Source organism: Ranitomeya imitator, chromosome 3, assembly GCF_032444005.1.
Source record: "Ranitomeya imitator isolate aRanImi1 chromosome 3, aRanImi1.pri, whole genome shotgun sequence".
Lineage (NCBI taxonomy): Eukaryota > Metazoa > Chordata > Amphibia > Anura > Dendrobatidae > Ranitomeya > Ranitomeya imitator.
This window is the reverse complement of record NC_091284.1, coordinates 3584670-3604894: the sequence shown is the minus strand read 5'-3', so window position 1 is coordinate 3604894 and position 20225 is coordinate 3584670. Positions and strand designations below refer to the sequence as shown.

Sequence of the window (20225 nt, the reverse complement as noted above, 5' to 3'; positions counted from 1 at the left end):
ATATATACACTGCACAGTACCACTCCTCCTGTATATATACACTGCACAGTACCACTCCTCCTGTATATATACACTACACAGTACCACTCCTCCTGTATATATACACCGCACAGTACCACTCCTCCTGTATATATACACTGCACAGTACCACTCCTCCTGTATATATACACTGCACAGTACCACTCCTCCTGTATATATACACTGTACAGTACCACTCCTCCTGTATATATACACTGCACAGTACCACTCCTCCTGTATATATACACTGCACAGTACCACTCCTCCTGTATATATACACTGCACAGTACCACTCCTCCTGTATATATACACTGCACAGTACCACTCCTCCTGTATATATACACTGTACAGTACCACTCCTCCTGTATATATACACTGCACAGTACCACTCCTCCTGTATATATACACTGTACAGTACCACTCCTCCTGTATATATACACTGCACAGTACCACTCCTCCTGTATATATACACTGCACAGTACCACTCCTCCTGTATATATACACTGTACAGTACCACTCCTCCTGTATATATACACTGCACAGTACCACTCCTCCTGTATATATACACTGCACAGTACCACTCCTCCTGTATATATATACTGCACAGTACCACTCCTCCTGTATATATACACTGCACAGTACCACTCCTCCTGTATATATACACTGCACAGTACCACTCCTCCTGTATATATACACTGCACAGTACCACTCCTCCTGTATATATACACTGCACAGTACCACTCCTCCTGTATATATACACCGCACAGTACCACTCCTCCTGTATATATACACTGCACAGTACCACTCCTCCTGTATATATACACTGCACAGTACCACTCCTCCTGTATATATACACTGTACAGTACCACTCCTCCTGTATATATACACCGCACAGTACCACTCCTCCTGTATATATACACTGTACAGTACCACTCCTCCTGTATATATACACTGCACAGTACCACTCCTCCTGTATATATACACTGTACAGTACCACTCCTCCTGTATATATACACTGCACAGTACCTCTCTTCCTGTATATATACACTGCACAGTACCTCTCCTCCTGTGTATATATACACTGCACAGCACCTCTCCTCCTGTATATATACACTGCACAGCACCACTCCTCCTGTCCTGTATATATATACACTGCACAGTACCACTCCTCCTGTATATATACACTGCACAGTACCACTCCTACTGTCCTGTATATATACACTGCACAGTACCACTCCTCCTGTATATATACACTGCACAGTACCACTCCTCCTGTATATATACTGCACAGTACCACTCCTCCTGTATATATACACTGCACAGTACCACTCCTCCTGTATATATACACTGCACAGTACCACTCCTACTGTCCTGTATATATACACTGCACAGTACCGCTCCTCCTGTATATATACACTGCACAGTACCACTCCTCCTGTATATATACTGCACAGTACCACTCCTCCTGTATATACACACTGCACAGTACCACTCCTCCTGTATATATACACTGCACAGTACCACTCCTACTGTCCTGTATATATACACTGCACAGTACCGCTCCTCCTGTATATATACACTGCACAGTACCGCTCCTCCTGTATATATACTGCACAGTACAGCTCCTCCTGTATATATACTGCACAGTACCACTCCTCCTGTATATATGCACTGCACAGTACCACTCCTCCTGTATATATACACTGCACAGTACCACTCCTCCTGTATATATACTGCACAGTACCACTCCTCCTGTATATATGCACTGCACAGTACCACTCCTCCTGTATATATACACTGCACAGTACCACTCCTCCTGTATATATACTGCACAGTACCACTCCTCCTGTATATATGCACTGCACAGTACCACTCCTCCTGTATATATACACTGCACAGTACCACTCCTCCTGTATATATACACTGCACAGTACCACTCCTCCTGTATATATACACTGCACAGTACCACTCCTCCTGTATATATACACTGCACAGTACCACTCCTCCTGTATATATACACTGCACAGTACCACTCCTCCTGTATATATACACTGCACAGTACCACTCCTCCTGTATATATACACTGCACAGTACCACTCCTCCTGTATATATACACTGCACAGTACCACTCCTCCTGTATATACACTGCACAGTACCACTCCTCCTGTATATATACACTGCACAGCACCACTCCTCCTGTATATATACACTGCACAGTACCACTCCTCCTGTATATATACTCTGCACAGTACAGCTCCTCCTGTATATATACTCTGCACAGTACCACTCCTCCTGTATATATACACTGCACAGTACCACTCCTCCTGTATATACACTGCACAGTACCACTCCTCCTGTATATATACACTGCACAGTACCACTCCTCCTGTCCTGTATATATACACTGCACAGCACCACTCCTCCTGTCCTGTATATATACACTGCACAGTACCACTCCTCCTGTATATATACACTGCACAGTACCACTCCTCCTGTATATATACACTGCACAGTACCACTCCTCCTGTATATATACAATGCACAGTACCACTCCTCCTGTATATATACACCGCACAGTACCACTCCTCCTGTATATATACACTGCACAGTACCACTCCTCCTGTATATATACAATGCACAGTACCACTCCTCCTGTATATATACACTGCACAGTACCACTCCTCCTGTATATATACACTGCACAGTACCACTCCTCCTGTATATATACACTGCACAGTACCACTCCTCCTGTATATATACTCTGCACAGTACAGCTCCTCCTGTATATATACACTGCACAGTACAGCTCCTCCTGTATATATACTCTGCACAGTACCACTCCTCCTGTATATATACACTGCACAGTACCACTCCTCCTGTATATATACAATGCACAGTATCACTCCTCCTTTATATATACACTGCACAGTACCACTCCTCCTGTATATATACACTGCACAGTACCACTCCTCCTGTATATATACACTGCACAGTACAGCTCCTCCTGTATATATACACTGCACAGTACCACTCCTCCTGTATATATACTCTGCACAGTACCACTCCTCCTGTATATATACACTGCACAGTACCACTCCTCCTGTATATATACAATGCACAGTACCACTCCTCCTGTATATATACACTGCACAGTACCACTCCTCCTGTATATATACACTGCACAGTACCACTCCTCCTGTATATATACACTGCACAGTACCACTCCTCCTGTATATATACTCTGCACAGTACAGCTCCTCCTGTATATATACACTGCACAGTACAGCTCCTCCTGTATATATACTCTGCACAGTACCACTCCTCCTGTATATATACACTGCACAGTACCACTCCTCCTGTATATATACAATGCACAGTATCACTCCTCCTTTATATATACACTGCACAGTACCACTCCTCCTGTATATATACACTGCACAGTACCACTCCTCCTGTATATATACACTGCACAGTACCACTCCTCCTGTATATATACACTGCACAGTACCACTCCTCCTGTATATATACACTGCACAGTACAGCTCCTCCTGTATATATACACTGCACAGTACCACTCCTCCTGTATATATACACTGCACAGTACCACTCCTCCTGTATATATACACTGCACAGTACCACTCCTCCTGTATATATACAATGCACAGTACCACTCCTCCTGTATATATACACTGCACAGTACCACTCCTCCTGTATATATACACTGCACAGCACCACTCCTCCTGTCCTGTATATATACACTGCACAGTACCACTCCTCCTGTATATATACACTGCACAGTACCACTCCTCCTGTATATATACACTGCACAGTACCACTCCTCCTGTATATATACTCTGCACAGTACCACTCCTCCTGTATATGTACACTGCACAGTACCACTCCTCCTGTATATATACTCTGCACAGTACCACTCCTCCTGTATATATACACTGCACAGCACCACTCCTCCTGTCCTGTATATATACACTGCACAGTACCACTCCTCCTGTATATATACACTGCACAGTACCACTCCTCCTGTATATATACTCTGCACAGTACCACTCCTCCTGTATATATACACTGCACAGTACCACTCCTCCTGTATATATACACTGCACAGTACCACTCCTCCTGTATATATACTCTGCACAGTACCACTCCTCCTGTATATATACACTGCACAGTACCACTCCTCCTGTATATATACACTGCACAGTACCACTCCTCCTGTATATATACTCTGCACAGTACCACTCCTCCTGTATATATACTCTGCACAGTACCACTACCCCTGTATATATACACTGCACAGTACCACTCCTCCTGTATATATACAATGCACAGCACCACTCCTCCTGTATATATACTCTGCACAGTACCACTCCTCCTGTATATATACACTGCACAGTACCACTCCTCCTGTATATATACCCTGCACAGTGCCACTCCTCCTGTATATATACTCTGCACAGTACCACTCCTCCTGTATATATACACTGCACAGTACCACTACCCCTGTATATATACACTGCACAGTACCGCTCCTCCTGTATATATATACTGCACAGTACCACTCCTCCTGTCCTGTATATATACACTGCACAGTACCGCTCCTCCTGTATATATACTCTGCACAGTACCACTACCCCTGTATATATACACTGCACAGTACCGCTCCTCCTGTATATATATACTGCACAGTACCACTCCTCCTGTCCTGTATATATACACTGCACAGTACCGCTCCTCCTGTATATATACTCTGCACAGTACCACTACCCCTGTATATATACACTGCACAGTACCGCTCCTCCTGTATATATACACTGCACAGTACCACTCCTCCTGTATATATACACTGCACAGCACCACTCCTCCTGTATATATACTCTGCACAGTACCACTCCTCCTGTATATATACACTGCACAGTACCACTCCTCCTGTATATATACAATGCACAGTACCACTCCTCCTGTATATATACACTGCACAGTACCACTCCTCCTGTATATATACACTGCACAGTACCACTCCTCCTGTATATATACACTGCACAGTACCGCTCCTCCTGTATATATACACTGCACAGTACCACTCCTCCTGTATATATACACTGCACAGTACCACTCCTCCTGTATATATACACTGCACAGCACCACTCCTCCTGTATATATACACTGCACAGTACCACTCCTCCTGTCCTGTATACACTGCACAGTGCCACTCCTCCTGTATATATACACTGCACAGTACCACTCCTCCTGTATATATACACTGCACAGTACCACTCCTCCTGTATATATACACTGCACAGTACCACTCCTCCTGTATATATACACTGCACAGTACCACTCCTCCTGTATATATACACTGCACAGTACCACTCCTCCTGTATATATACACTGCACAGTACCACTCCTCCTGTATATATACACTGCACAGTACCACTCCTCCTGTATATATACACTGCACAGTACCACTCCTCCTGTATATATACACTGCACAGTACCACTCCTCCTGTATATATACAATGCACAGTACCACTCCTCCTGTATATATACACTGCACAGTACCACTCCTCCTGTATATATACACTGCACAGTACCACTCCTCCTGTATATATACACTGCACAGTACAGCTCCTCCTGTATATATACTCTGCACAGTACCACTCCTCCTGTATATATATACTGCACAGTACCACTCCTCCTGTATATATACACTGCACAGTACCACTCCTCCTGTCCTGTATACACTGCACAGTACCACTCCTCCTGTATATATACACTGTACAGTACCACTCCTCCTGTATATACACTGCACAGTACCACTCCTCCTGTATATATATACTGCACAGTACCACTCCTCCTGTATATATACACTGCACAGTACCACTCCTCCTGTCCTGTATACACTGCACAGTACCACTCCTCCTGTATATATACACTGCACAGTACCACTCCTCCTGTATATACACTGCACAGTACCACTCCTCCTGTATATATACACTGCACAGTACCACTCCTCCTGTCCTGTATACACTGCACAGTACCACTCCTCCTGTATATATACACTGCACAGTACCACTCCTCCTGTATATATACACTGCACAGTACCACTCCTCCTGTATATATACACTGCACAGTACCACTCCTCCTGTATATATACACTGCACAGTACCACTCCTCCTGTATATATACACTGCACAGTACCACTCCTCCTGTATATACACTGCACAGTACCACTCCTCCTGTATATATACACTGCACAGTACCACTCCTCCTGTCCTGTATACACTGCACAGTACCACTCCTCCTGTATATATACACTGCACAGTACCACTCCTCATGTATATATACACTGCACAGTACCACTCCTCCTGTATATATACACTGCACAGTACCACTCCTCCTGTATATATACACTGCACAGTACCACTCCTCCTGTATATATACAATGCACAGTACCACTCCTCCTGTATATATACACTGCACAGTACCACTCCTCCTGTATATATACACTGCACAGTACCACTCCTCCTGTATATATACACTGCACAGTACAGCTCCTCCTGTATATATACTCTGCACAGTACCACTCCTCCTGTATATATATACTGCACAGTACCACTCCTCCTGTATATATACACTGCACAGTACCACTCCTCCTGTCCTGTATACACTGCACAGTACCACTCCTCCTGTATATATACACTGTACAGTACCACTCCTCCTGTATATATACACTGCACAGTACCACTCCTCCTGTATATATATACTGCACAGTACCACTCCTCCTGTATATATACACTGCACAGTACCACTCCTCCTGTCCTGTATACACTGCACAGTACCACTCCTCCTGTATATATACACTGCACAGTACCACTCCTCCTGTATATACACTGCACAGTACCACTCCTCCTGTATATATACACTGCACAGTACCACTCCTCCTGTCCTGTATACACTGCACAGTACCACTCCTCCTGTATATATACACTGTACAGTACCACTCCTCCTGTATATATACACTGCACAGCACCACTCCTCCTGTATATATACACTGCACAGTACCACTCCTCCTGTATATATATACTGCACAGTACAGCTCCTCCTGTATATATACTCTGCACAGTACCACTCCTCCTGTATATATACACTGCACAGTACCACTCCTCCTGTATATATACAATGCACAGTACCACTCCTCCTGTATATATACACTGCACAGCACCACTCCTCCTGTATATATACAATGCACAGTACCACTCCTCCTGTATATATACACTGCACAGTACCACTCCTCCTGTATATATACACTGCACAGCACCACTCCTCCTGTATATATACACTGCACAGTACCACTCCTCCTGTATATATACACTGCACAGTACCACTCCTCCTGTATATATACACTGCACAGTACAGCTCCTCCTGTATATATACTCTGCACAGTACCACTCCTCCTGTATATATACACTGCACAGTACCACTCCTCCTGTATATATACAATGCACAGTACCACTCCTCCTGTATATATACACTGCACAGTACCACTCCTCCTGTATATATACACTGCACAGTACCACTCCTCCTGTCCTGTATATATACACTGCACAGTACCACCCCTCCTGTATATATACACTGCACAGTACCACTCCTCCTGTATATATACAATGCACAGTACCACTCCTCCTGTATATATACACTGCACAGTACCACTCCTCCTGTATATATACAATGCACAGTACCACTCCTCCTGTCCTGTATATATACACTGCACAGTACCACCCCTCCTGTATATATACACTGCACAGTACCACTCCTCCTGTATATATACAATGCACAGTACCACTCCTCCTGTATATATACACTGCACAGTACCACTCCTCCTGTATATATACACTGCACAGTACCACTCCTCCTGTATATATACAATGCACAGTACCACTCCTCCTGTCCTGTATATATACACTGCACAGTACCACCCCTCCTGTATATATACAATGCACAGTACCACTCCTCCTGTCCTGTATATATACACTGCACAGCACCACTCCTCCTGTATATATACACTGCACAGTACCACTCCTCCTGTATATATACACTGCACAGTACCACTCCTCCTGTATATATACAATGCACAGTACCACTCCTCCTGTCCTGTATATATACACTGCACAGTACCACTCCTCCTGTATATATACAATGCACAGTACCACTCCTCCTGTCCTGTATATATACACTGCACAGCACCACTCCTCCTGTATATATACACTGCACAGTACCACTCCTCCTGTATATATACACTGCACAGTACAGCTCCTCCTGTATATATACTCTGCACAGTACCACTCCTCCTGTATATATACACTGCACAGTACCACTCCTCCTGTATATATACATTGCACAGTACCACTCCTGTATATATACACTGCACAGCACCACTCCTCCTGTATATATACACTGCACAGTACCGCTCCTCCTGTCCTGTATATATACACTGCACAGTACCACTCCTCCTGTATATATACACTGCACAGTACCACTCCTCCTGTATATATACACTGCACAGTACCACTCATCCTGTATATATACACTGCACAGTACCGCTCCTCCTGTCCTGTATATATACACTGCACAGTACCACTCCTCCTGTATATATACACTGCACAGTACCACCCCTCCTGTATATATACACTGCACAGTACCACTCCTCCTGTATATATACTGCACAGTACCACTCCTCCTGTATATATACACTGCACAGTACCACTCCTCCTGTATATATACACTGCACAGTACCACTCCTCCTGTATATATACACTGCACAGTACCACTCCTCCTGTCCTGTATATATACACTGCACAGTACCACTCCTCCTGTGTATATACATTGCACAGTACCACCCCTCCTGTATATATACACTGCACAGTACCACTCCTCCTGTATATATACACTGCACAGTACCACTCCTCCTGTATATATACACTGCACAGTACCACTCCTCCTGTATATATACAATGCACAGTACCACTCCTCCTGTATATATACACTGCACAGTACCACTCCTCCTGTATATATACAATGCACAGTACCACTCATCCTGTATATATACACTGCACAGTACCGCTCCTCCTGTCCTGTATATATACACTGCACAGTACCACTCCTCCTGTATATATACACTGCACAGTACCACCCCTCCTGTATATATACACTGCACAGTACCACTCCTCCTGTATATATACTGCACAGTACCACTCCTCCTGTATATATACACTGCACAGTACCACTCCTCCTGTATATATACACTGCACAGTACCACTCCTCCTGTATATATACACTGCACAGTACCACTCCTCCTGTATATATACACTGCACAGTACCACTCCTCCTGTCCTGTATATATACACTGCACAGTACCACTCCTCCTGTGTATATACATTGCACAGTACCACCCCTCCTGTATATATACACTGCACAGTACCACTCCTCCTGTATATATACTGCACAGTACCACTCCTCCTGTATATATACACTGCACAGTACCACTCCTCCTGTATATATACACTGCACAGTACCACCCCTCCTGTATATATACACTGCACAGTACCACTCCTCCTGTATATATACACTGCACAGTACCTCTCCTCCTGTATATATACACTGCACAGTACCACTCCTCCTGTATATATACCCTGCACAGTACCACTCCTCCTGTATATATACACTGCACAGTACCACTCCTCCTGTCCTGTATATATACACTGCACAGTACCACTCCTCCTGTATATATACACTGCACAGTACCACTCCTCCTGTCCTGTATATATACACTGCACAGTACCACTCCTCCTGTATATATACACTGCACAGTACCACTCCTCCTGTATATATACACTGCACAGTACCACTCCTCCTGTCCTGTATATATACACTGCACAGCACCACTCCTCCTGTATATATACACTGCACAGTACCACTCCTCCTGTCCTGTATATATACACTGCACAGTACCACTCCTCCTGTATATATACACTGCACAGTACCATTCCTCCTGTCCTGTATATATACACTGCACAGTACCACTCCTCCTGTATATATACACTGCACAGTACCGCTCCTCCTGTATATATACACTGCACAGCACCACTCCTCCTGTATATATACACTGCACAGTACCGCTCCTCCTGTATATATACACTGCACAGCACCACTCCTCCTGTATATATACACTGCACAGTACCACTCCTCCTGTCCTGTATATATACACTGCACAGTACCACTCCTCCTGTATATATACACTGCACAGTACCACTCCTCCTGTATATATACACTGCACAGTACCATTCCTCTTGTCCTGTATATATACACTGCACAGTACCACTCCTCCTGTATATATACACTGCACAGTACCGCTCCTCCTGTATATATACACTGCACAGTACCACTCCTCCTGTATATATACACTGCACAGTACCACTCCTCCTGTATATAGATTCAAGATTCAAAGAAGCTTTATTGGCAGGACCAAATACACATCAGTTTTGCCAAAGCAAGTGTATAGAGGCAATAGGGATAGGGATTGTGGGGATGTTGGGTAGGAGCTGTGGGGGAGGTGGATGGGGCAGATCCAGGGTGGGGGCTATAGTCCATGGCATAGGGGAGGTGGATGGGGCAGATCCATTGTGGGGGCTATAGTCCATGGCATAGGGGAGGTGGATGGGGCAGATGCAGGGTGGGGGCTATAGTTCATGGCATAGGGGAGGTGGATGGGGCAGGTCCATTGTGGGGGCTATAGTCCATGGCATAGGGGAGGTGGATGGGGCAGATCCAGGGTGGGGGCTATAGTCCATGGCATAGGGGAGGTGGATGGGGCAGGTCCAGGTTGGGGGCTATAGTCCATGGCATAGGGGAGGTGGATGGGGCAGGTCCATTGTGGGGGCTATAGTCCATGGCATAGGGGAGGTGGATGGGGCAGATCCATTGTGGGGGCTATAGTCCATGGCATAGGGGAGGTGGATGGGGCAGATCCAGGGTGGGGGCTATAGTCCATGGCATAGGGGAGGTGGATGGGGCAGATCCAGGTTGGGGGCTATAGTCCATGGCATAGGGGAGGTGGATGGGGCAGATCCAGGGTGGGGGCTATAGTCCATGGCATAGGGGAGGTGGATGGGGCAGATCCAGGTTGGGGGCTATAGTCCATGGCATAGGGGAGATGGATGGGGAAGATCCAGGTTGGGGGCTATAGTCCATGGCATAGGGGAGGTGGATGGGGCAGGTCCAGGGTGGGGGCTATAGTCCATGGCATAGGGGAGGTGGATGGGGCAGATCCAGGTTGGGGGCTATAGTCCATGGCATAGGGGAGGTGGATGGGGCAGGTCCAGGTTGGGGGCTATAGTCCATGGCATCATAGTTCTCTTTCTCGTAGTCTATGGCATTCGCTCACATACCGCGCTGCTATCTCCACCGCTCTCTCTTCTTCTCCCAGCAAGATATATGTTTTCTCTTCCTCCTTCATGGTGATGAAGTCTGGGAAGAGATGTGAGAGTCTCCTGAAGTGAGTGTCCCTCACTGCTGAGTATTTGGAGCAGTGTAGCAGGAAGTGGGTTTCGTCCTCTATGGCCTCCTGGTCACAGTGTTGGCACAGTCTTTCCTCCCTGGGCTTGTAGCTCTGCCTGTGTCGGCCACATTCGATGGCCAGACTGTGGGCACTGAGTCTATATCGGCTCAGGATCTGGCGGTCTCTGGGGTCCGGGAGTTTCTCCAGATATGGGGCCAGTCTGTAATCTCTCTGTAGGCTCCGGTACATGGTCAGTTTCTGTGAGCTGATGATATCATTCTTCCAGTCACTGACATACCTCTCCTGGCCTTCTATATATACACTGCACAGTACCTCTCCTCCTGTGTGTATATATATATATATATATATATATATATATACACTGCACAGTACCGCTCCTCCTGTCCTGTAGCTTTGGATCACTGCTTTTTCCTGCATGCAGTGGGGGGTTAATGATAGAGTCAGGAGTAGGCAGGAAAGTACCTGTATTTCACAAGCGGCAGGGTTCTCAGATAATAATGGGTTGATTACATTTTTATCAATGTGATAATTTTTCCTTTTTCTTTTTCAGGTTTTCTGCAATTATTTTCGGCTATCTGACAGTCGGTGAGCATTGTGTTGTTTGAACATAAATACTAATTACACTGCATGACATGGCTCCCAGGTTATCCTCACTGTACATTTAGAATTATATACAGGAGATGCCCATGTTATACCAGCTGTCAATATATAATTACATACAGGAGATGCCCAGTGTCATGAACCGGGGGTGTTTGTTTGCCCCCAGCTCTTAAACAGGCTTTATATCCCACTTCCTTGTTCCTGTTTCTAACTGGAAGCTCTCTGGTGCCCCCTTACTTTCAGGTCAGATTAGGTACTGCACCTAGGGTAATTAGTCACCAGAAAGTCTGCCTTGCTATGTACTGGCTATTGGGCACGCTGCAGCGAGGGCAATATAACTACTCCCGCTGAGGCAGGAAATTTATCAACGCCGTCCGTCGCTGCCAGTTTCCCCAAAAGCTCAGGACACTTCGCTGCAACCAGCTTGTATTACTATAACTAATAGCGGGTCAGGAGCCAACCCAATCAGTAGCGTAATTTACTTCAGAGGACAATGGGGGTATGTTTTAGAGCAAGAAAAGCGAACCTAGTAAATATTATAACTTTTACTCCAAAAATAAATAGGCAGTGTTTACAAAAGTCTAAAAAGATATTACAACTATGAGACAAGTAAAATATGTACACAGTGATTACAAAATAAGAGGGATTAAAGATGAAAACACTTACAGTTATCTCATATCATAGTTGCCATGTGGCGGGGGAAGGGTGACACATCCCAAAGCATTAGAGCAGATTGCAGAGCTTCTGTTAGCTGACTTCCTGGGCAAAGATCTCCTAACTCTGCTCCTTAATGTTATATGTTCTGCTTGATGAGCTCACTCTGTGGGCTGTGCCCAGAAAAGCCCACCCCTCTTCAAAGCCACCAAAACTTCATTAATTTCATCACGTGGTGGGGGGGGGTCTCATGGCGCAACGACAACACTATCATTGATCTTGTTTTAAAATTAGCGTTCTATTGAGTCCTAAAATGGAGTGGAAGTATGACCCAGTTAAGTAGGAATCCACTTCTTGGAGTCTAGAAAATTCACTGGTGTGTAGTTCTACCATTGCACATCCCAAATATGTCACTTTCACACCTATATCACTACTTGGGGTCGCGTTATTTCAACTTGAATAACTCTATCATACAACAAAGGGAGCACATGTCTTTCAGCCAGTGGGGGGAAGAGTGGTATAGAATTTCACAGGCAGATGGAGGGGGCCTGTAACTATGACAGGAAGGAAGGGAGGAGCTGGCAAAGTGAACAGAAGAGCTACCTAGTATATAGAGAAGGAGGTTCCGCGAGGGGGACCACAGCTCCAGTGTGTGTGTACTGAGCTGGCATGTCATGGAAGGTACTAGAAGGGTGTCACGATATGGTATGAAATATCATAAGTAGTTCTCTTGCTAGCCTGCGTGGGCTAAGCCCCCCTTCTTGGAGTGATACTGCAAATTCCTGGCTTTCCTTCTCAGAGAGTGTTGGGGTTAGGAAAGCCAAAAGTATTTACGGTCACGGTGTGAATCCTGACCCATTGGTGACAGCGGTCAGGGGAATCGTGACAGTAATTATAACATAAAGGGAATAAATGAGAAAAAGCAACACTCACATGTTCAAAGCATGACAGGCAACCAGGCTAGGGCAGTTTTCCATACGTCCCAACTCATGGGATGTACTCAGCTCTTCCAGGAAAATAGGACAAGAAGGAAGCTGGGGATGTGTGCAGACAGTTATAGCTTAAGCCTGTAACATCCCAGAAAGGGGTTGGATCACCTCGTCCCTCCTACCTCTTCAGTTTACTGATTTTACCCTAACCTATATCTAATTTCTATAATTCTGCTACAAAACATCTCATAGTCCTAACAAATCCATCATTCATCTCGGATTAACGTGAGCATTCTAATGAGATCAAATATGTCCTATCTGGGATACATATTTACAGAGAAAACCCTACTTCTTTACCAGACGGAGTTAGAAGCCCGTGTTTCGGGGAATGGGTAGGTACACCGAGTGAGAGTAAGACTATATATTTTCGTATGTCTAGCTTAAATCGTTTGCCTAATATCTAACAAAAACTAAACAAAGAATCTTTCATGGATCCTCGAAGTTTCTACTTCACTTATAGCTGAACAAGAGCTTACACAGGAAATGCCGGTCGTAAATACTTTTGGCTCTCCTAACCCCCACACTCTCTGAGAAGGAAAGCCAGGAATTTGCAGTATCACTCCAAGAAGGGGGGCTTAGCCCACGCAGGCTAGCAAGAGAACTACTTATGATTAGTGTTGAGCATTCCGATACCGCAAGTATCGGGTATCGGCCAATACTTGCGGTATCGGAATTCCGATACCGAGATCCGATATTTTTGTGGTATCGGGTATCGGTATCGGAGGTGTAAAATAAAGAATTAAAATAAAAAATATTGTTATATTCACCTCTCCGGCGGCCCCTGGAACATCACCGCGAGTCACCGGCGTCCGGCAGGCTTCTTTGTTCAAAATGAGCGCCTTTAGGACCTGCGGAATGACGTAGCGGCTTCTGATTGGTCGCGTGCCGCCCATGTGACCGCCACGCGACCAATCAGAAGCCGCGACGTCATTCCTCAGATAAATTCCTAGAATGAGCGCCTTTAGGACCTGTGGAATGACGTCGCGGCTTCTGATTGGTCGCGTGGCGGTCACATGGGCGGCACGCGACCAATCAGAAGAAGCGACGTCATTCCGCAGGTCCTAAAGGCGCTCATTTTGAACAAAGAAGCCTGCCGGACGCCGGTTCCTCGCGGTGATGTTCCAGGGGCCGCCGGAGAGGTGAATATTACAATATTTTTTATTTTAATTCTTTATTTTACACCTCACTATGGATCCCAGGGCCTGAAGGAGAGTTTCCTCTCCTTCAGACCCTGGGATCCATCAGGATACCTTCCGATACTTGATGTCCCATTGACTTGTATTGGTATCGGATACTTTTCGGGTATCGGCCGATACTATCCGATACCGATACTTTCAAGTATCGGACGGTATCGCTCAACACTACTTATGATATTTCATACCATATCGTGACACCTCCCCCTTTTGGTGTGCGCTAGGGAGGCAGTACCCCACGGTATGCCTCCATGGGCACCTCAGTAGGTTCACCCTGGCGGGAGAGTCCATCTGCATTCCAATGCTCTTTGCCCGTTTTGTGTTCAATGGTGAAGTCAAACTGCTGAAAGGCAAGGCTCCAGCGTAGCAACCTGCCGTTGGTTCCACACATGGTGTTTAGCCAGCGCAGAAGGTCGTGGTCGGTCACCACAGTGAAGGTGCGACCGTACAAGTAGGGCTGCAAGCGCTGCAGGGCCCAGACTATGGCCAGGCACTCCTTCTCGATGGTGGAGTAGGCCACTTCCCTCGGCAAAAGCTTCCGGCTCAGGTATAACACGGGGTGCTCTTGGTCCTCCGAGTCAACCTGGCTGAGCACAGCACCAAGGCCAAACTCGCTGGCATCGGTCTGCACCAAGTACGGTCGACTGCTGTCGACTGCTTTCAACACAGGGGCGTTGCACAGTGCGGTTTTCAACGCCTTGAAGGCCCCCTCACAGCCATCTGTCCAGTTGACGATGTGGGGTAGCTTCTTCCTGGTGAGGTCCGTCAAAGGTTTTGCCAGGCTACTATAGTGCTGTACGAAGCGTCTATAGTACCCTGCAGTGCCCAAGAAGGACATCACCTGTTTCTTGGTCACGGGAGTGGGCCAGTTCACGATCACTCCCACTTTGTCAGGCTCTGGCTTCAGGGTGTTCCGCCTACCCGATGCCCCAGGTAGTGAACCTCCCTCATGCCCATCTGACACTTTCCCGGCTTGATAGTCAGTCCTGCTTGGTGAATTCGCCTGAGCACCTCCTCGAGATGCTGCAGGTGTTCCTTCCAGGAGGGACTGAAGATGGCAATGTCATCCAAGTACGCCACGGCGTACGTCTCCAGTCCCTGAAGCAGGAGGTTGACCATCCGCTGGAAAGTGGCAGGGGCATTCTTCATGCCGAAGGGCATGACCGTGGACTCGTACAGTCCAAAGGGTGTGATAAAGGCGGACTTTTCCTGCGCCTCGGGGGAATCTGCCAGTATCCTCAACTCAGATCCATTATTGTTAGGTAATCTGCGCCAGCTAACTTCTCAAGCAGCTCCTCGATGCGCGGCATTGGGTGCGCATCCGAGGCTGTGATGGCGTTGAGCCCCCTGTAGTCCACGCAGAACCGGGTGGTCCGGTCCTTCTTTGGCACGAAAACTACAGGTGATGCCCACGCGCTCTTTGACCGTCGAATCACCCCCAGCTGTAACATCTCATCAATCTCTTGGCGCATAGTCTGCTGCACCTGGTCAGAGATTCGATAGGGTGTTCGCTGTAGTGGGGCGTGATTCCCGGTGTCCACCTCGTGGACTGCTAACTGAGTCCTCCCAGGTCGGTTGGAGAACACGACCCGGAAGGGTTCCAGTGTGGTTTGCAACTGCAACCGCTGGGATTCAGTTAACGAGGCGCTTACCTCCACATCCTCGATGGACCCATTGGCCTTGGCTTGGTCCAGCATGTCCAGGAGGGTGTCTTCTTCACCGTCTTCGGGCAAGCTGCAGACCGGTAGGACGAAAGGTTCACGTTCGTGATGAGCCTTCATCATGTTGACGTGAAAGGCCTTTCGCCTACCCCGAGCGTGGTCAAGCGTGACCACGTACGTGACCGGGTTGAGCTGTGGGTGGACAACGTACGGGCCCTCCCAGGCTGCCTGAAGCTTATCCGTTGGTACGGGGACCAGCACCCACACCTTTTGACCCATGTGGTAGGTCCGCTCCCGGGCGTTCTGGTCGTACCAGTGCTTCTGATCAGCCTGAGCCTGCATCATGTTGTCATGCGCCAACTGCGTCAAGGTCTGCATCTTGTCACGGAAGCGCATGACATACTTCACTATGGACACTTCAGAAGGGTTCGGCTCCTCTTCCCAGGATTCTCTTACTAACCCCAGGGGTCCCCGGACTCGCCTGCCGTACAGGAACTCGAAGGGGGAGAACCCCGTAGAGGCCTGCGGAACCTCTCGGTATGCGAACAGCAGGTGTGGGAGGTACCGCTCCCAGTCGCGCCCTTGAGTCTCAACCAGCATGCGTAGCATCTGTTTGAGGGTACCATTGAAGCGTTCACACAAGCCATTGGTCTGTGGGTGATACGCACTCGATACCAGGTGCTTCACCTGCATTCTCTTACAGAGAGCCTCCATTAGGCGAGACATAAATTGGGCCCTTTGATCAGTAAGGGAAACCCTACACATGAAAAGATGGCCAACAGGGCATCCGCCACCTTATCTGCCCTAGTTGACGACAGAGCTACTGCCTCTGGGTACCGGGTAGCGTAGTCTACCACAGTAAGGATGTATTGCTTTCCAGAGATGCTGGGGACGGCCAGCGGGCCCACAATGTCCACCGCGATCCTCTGGAAAGGCTCCTCTATCACTGGCAAAGGGATCAGGGGAGCATTAAGAGCAGGCCCCGCCTTCCCCACTCTTTGACAAGTGATACAGGAGCGGCAGTAGTTTGACACATCTGTCCCCATCTTAGGCCAATAGAAGTGTTGAGACAGCCGGGCCTTAGTTTTGCTGATCCCCAAGTGTCCAGCTAGCGGGATCTCATGGGCAATCCGCAACAACTCACCCCGGAATTGCTGCGGGACGACCAGCTGTCTTTCCCTCAACCGCTCCTTTTGTGATTCTCCGGGTACTGTCTCCCGGTACAACCTTCCTTGTTCCCAGAACACCTTCTCCTTATCAGTCTCGGAGAAGTGCGTCCGGGCAAGTTGTCTCAAACTCTCTAGGCTCGCATCTGTGTGCAGAGTGGCCTGAAACTCCTGGCTAGGGGAAGCCAGAAGCGACGTCAGGGTCCCTTCCCCACGGGAACCCTCTTGGACCTGCTCTGGGTCCACCGCTGGTTCAGTCACAGTAATGACTGAGGGGGGTCCGGAAGGCCGACAGTTACCTGCGTTCCGGGCACTCTAACTGCGGGTGACAGCAGCTACGTAGGCTGTCTCCCCGGGGGTTTCTACAGACCCATCAGCCGGCGCTGCTATGGGCTCTACCTCCCCATCCACCCCCAACACTCCAGGGGCAGTGCTACTTATGGGCCAGTTACCTTCCTCGGTGGCACTGGTCACTTTCATGGCATCACCTTTCTCACGGTTCCCATGCTTCTCCCCATTTCCTGTAGCACCGACACTTGCCCCTGTTAGGGGTTCCTCAGCCGTCTCACTCCGCAGAGCGACGTGGCTGGGCACGCCTGTACCTATGGACACATTAACCTTCACAGAAAAATCATTATCAGGTTCAGCTGGCACAGGTACAACATTTTCACCATCAATCCTAGGAAAAAAATGGTTAATAGATGCATCATTACAAGATAAAGCATGGTCAGGTAACACATGCGATCTCCCATCATCATCATCATCATCAGGGTTAACGTTACCCTTATTAGTAGATTGGGGAGGGGTATCAGTGACGTAGTGGGCAACCAACCTCCCCAAATCAGTCCCCAACAAAACATCAGTGGGCAAATTATCAGACAGCCCCACTTCCTTCACCCCGCTCCCGGCACCCCAATCAATAAAAACCCGGGCCATCGGTAAGGGACAGCTGATGCCCCCAATCCCAGTGACAGTTAGGGTTTTCCCCGGAATGAGGGGAATGAGGGGCCGCCAGTTCGGGTCGGATGAGGGTTCGTTCAGCCCTGGTGTCCTTGAGGCCTGTAGCAACATGGCCTCCCACAGTGCACGTTGTCACATACCCTCCCAACCACACCACCCACCAAAAGAACTGCTGCATTAGGCCCTGGGGCCTTGGCTGGGGTGTTCTTCTGCTTGGTTGGGCAGGAGGGACTGATATGACCAGTCTGATGGCAGGTGAAACACTTGCGAGGTTCGGTGGTAGGTCTGGTGCTGTTGGCTACGGGGACAGGACCTCTGGTGTGATGGCTGGCAGGGGTACTGGCGTTGGTTGCAGGCTTACCCCCTCTCCAGCTGGTGGTGACTGGCTTCCGCACTTCCGATCTACGGTTGGCCTCATAGGCATCAGCAATCTGCGCTGCTTTCGTCACGTCTTTGGGTTCTCTGTCCATCACGAACTTTCGCACCCCAGCTGGGCAAAGATGAAAGAACTGGTCTTTGATCATCAGGTCTCGCAGCTGTGCAAAGGTGGTCACTGACAGTCCTTGGGTCCACTGGTCAAAGTGGGTCCCCAGTCCATGCACCACATCACTGTAACTGTCGTGTGGGCCACGTTGGAGGGTCGGGAAACTTTCTACGGTACACCTCGGGTGTAAGCTGGTACTTGGCTATCAGAGCCTGCTTGATGGCCTCATAGTCACCATCTTGTTCTTGAGGGAGGGCAGCAAACGCCTCCAGAGCTTTACCTCTCAGCCCTGGTGTCAGGTATCGGGCCCATTCATCTGTAGGCAGCCGGTACTGTCTGCAGGCTTTCTCAAAGGCCCGCAGAAAAGTGTCCAAGTCCCTGTCCTTCTCCATAACAGGAAAGTGATCGGGCCGGGGCTTAGGCATCTGAGCGCTGCTGGGCTCACGTCTCTGGGCGGTGGAGGACATCCCCCCCCTGCCGGAGCATCTCCAGTTCATGTTCTCGCTGGGCTTGGCGCTCGGCTCTCTCAGCCTCCCGCTCGGCTTGCTGGGCCTGGGCCTCCTGCCGGTATTGCTGAATCAGCTGCCGATGTCCCTCATGGTCATCAGTGGGGAATTCTTTCAAGGCCGCCTGCAGGTGGGGGTCCAATTTGCCCGGATTGCTAACAGGGCCAGCATTCAGTGGTTGGACCTCTGCTGCAGCACCATGTTTGCTGGTGCTGGCTTCTGCGGTCTCTGGGCTCTGTGACCTGGCTTGGTCGGCTTCCCATTGCACCAGAACTGCGACCAGTTGAGCTTTGTTTTTGCCCGCAAAGTCAATGTGCTGTGACTTGCATAAGGCAACAAGGGTGTCTCTGGTCTGCTGCTCATAGAAGGTTTCTCCCAGCACAACCATGGTTGCCAAATAA

General features: G+C 48.0%; 1 protein-coding gene across 1 annotated transcript in view; it reads left to right on the top strand.

Annotated features, from left to right (window-relative positions):
• ICOSLG (inducible T cell costimulator ligand) overlaps positions 1-20225 on the top strand; it is a 253951-nt gene that overhangs the window by 92240 nt on the left and 141486 nt on the right. Inside the window, exon 2 of the mRNA XM_069760392.1 lies at positions 12162-12196. Coding sequence (XP_069616493.1) covers positions 12162-12196 — 35 coding nt within the window. The remainder of the gene's footprint in view (positions 1-12161; positions 12197-20225) is intronic.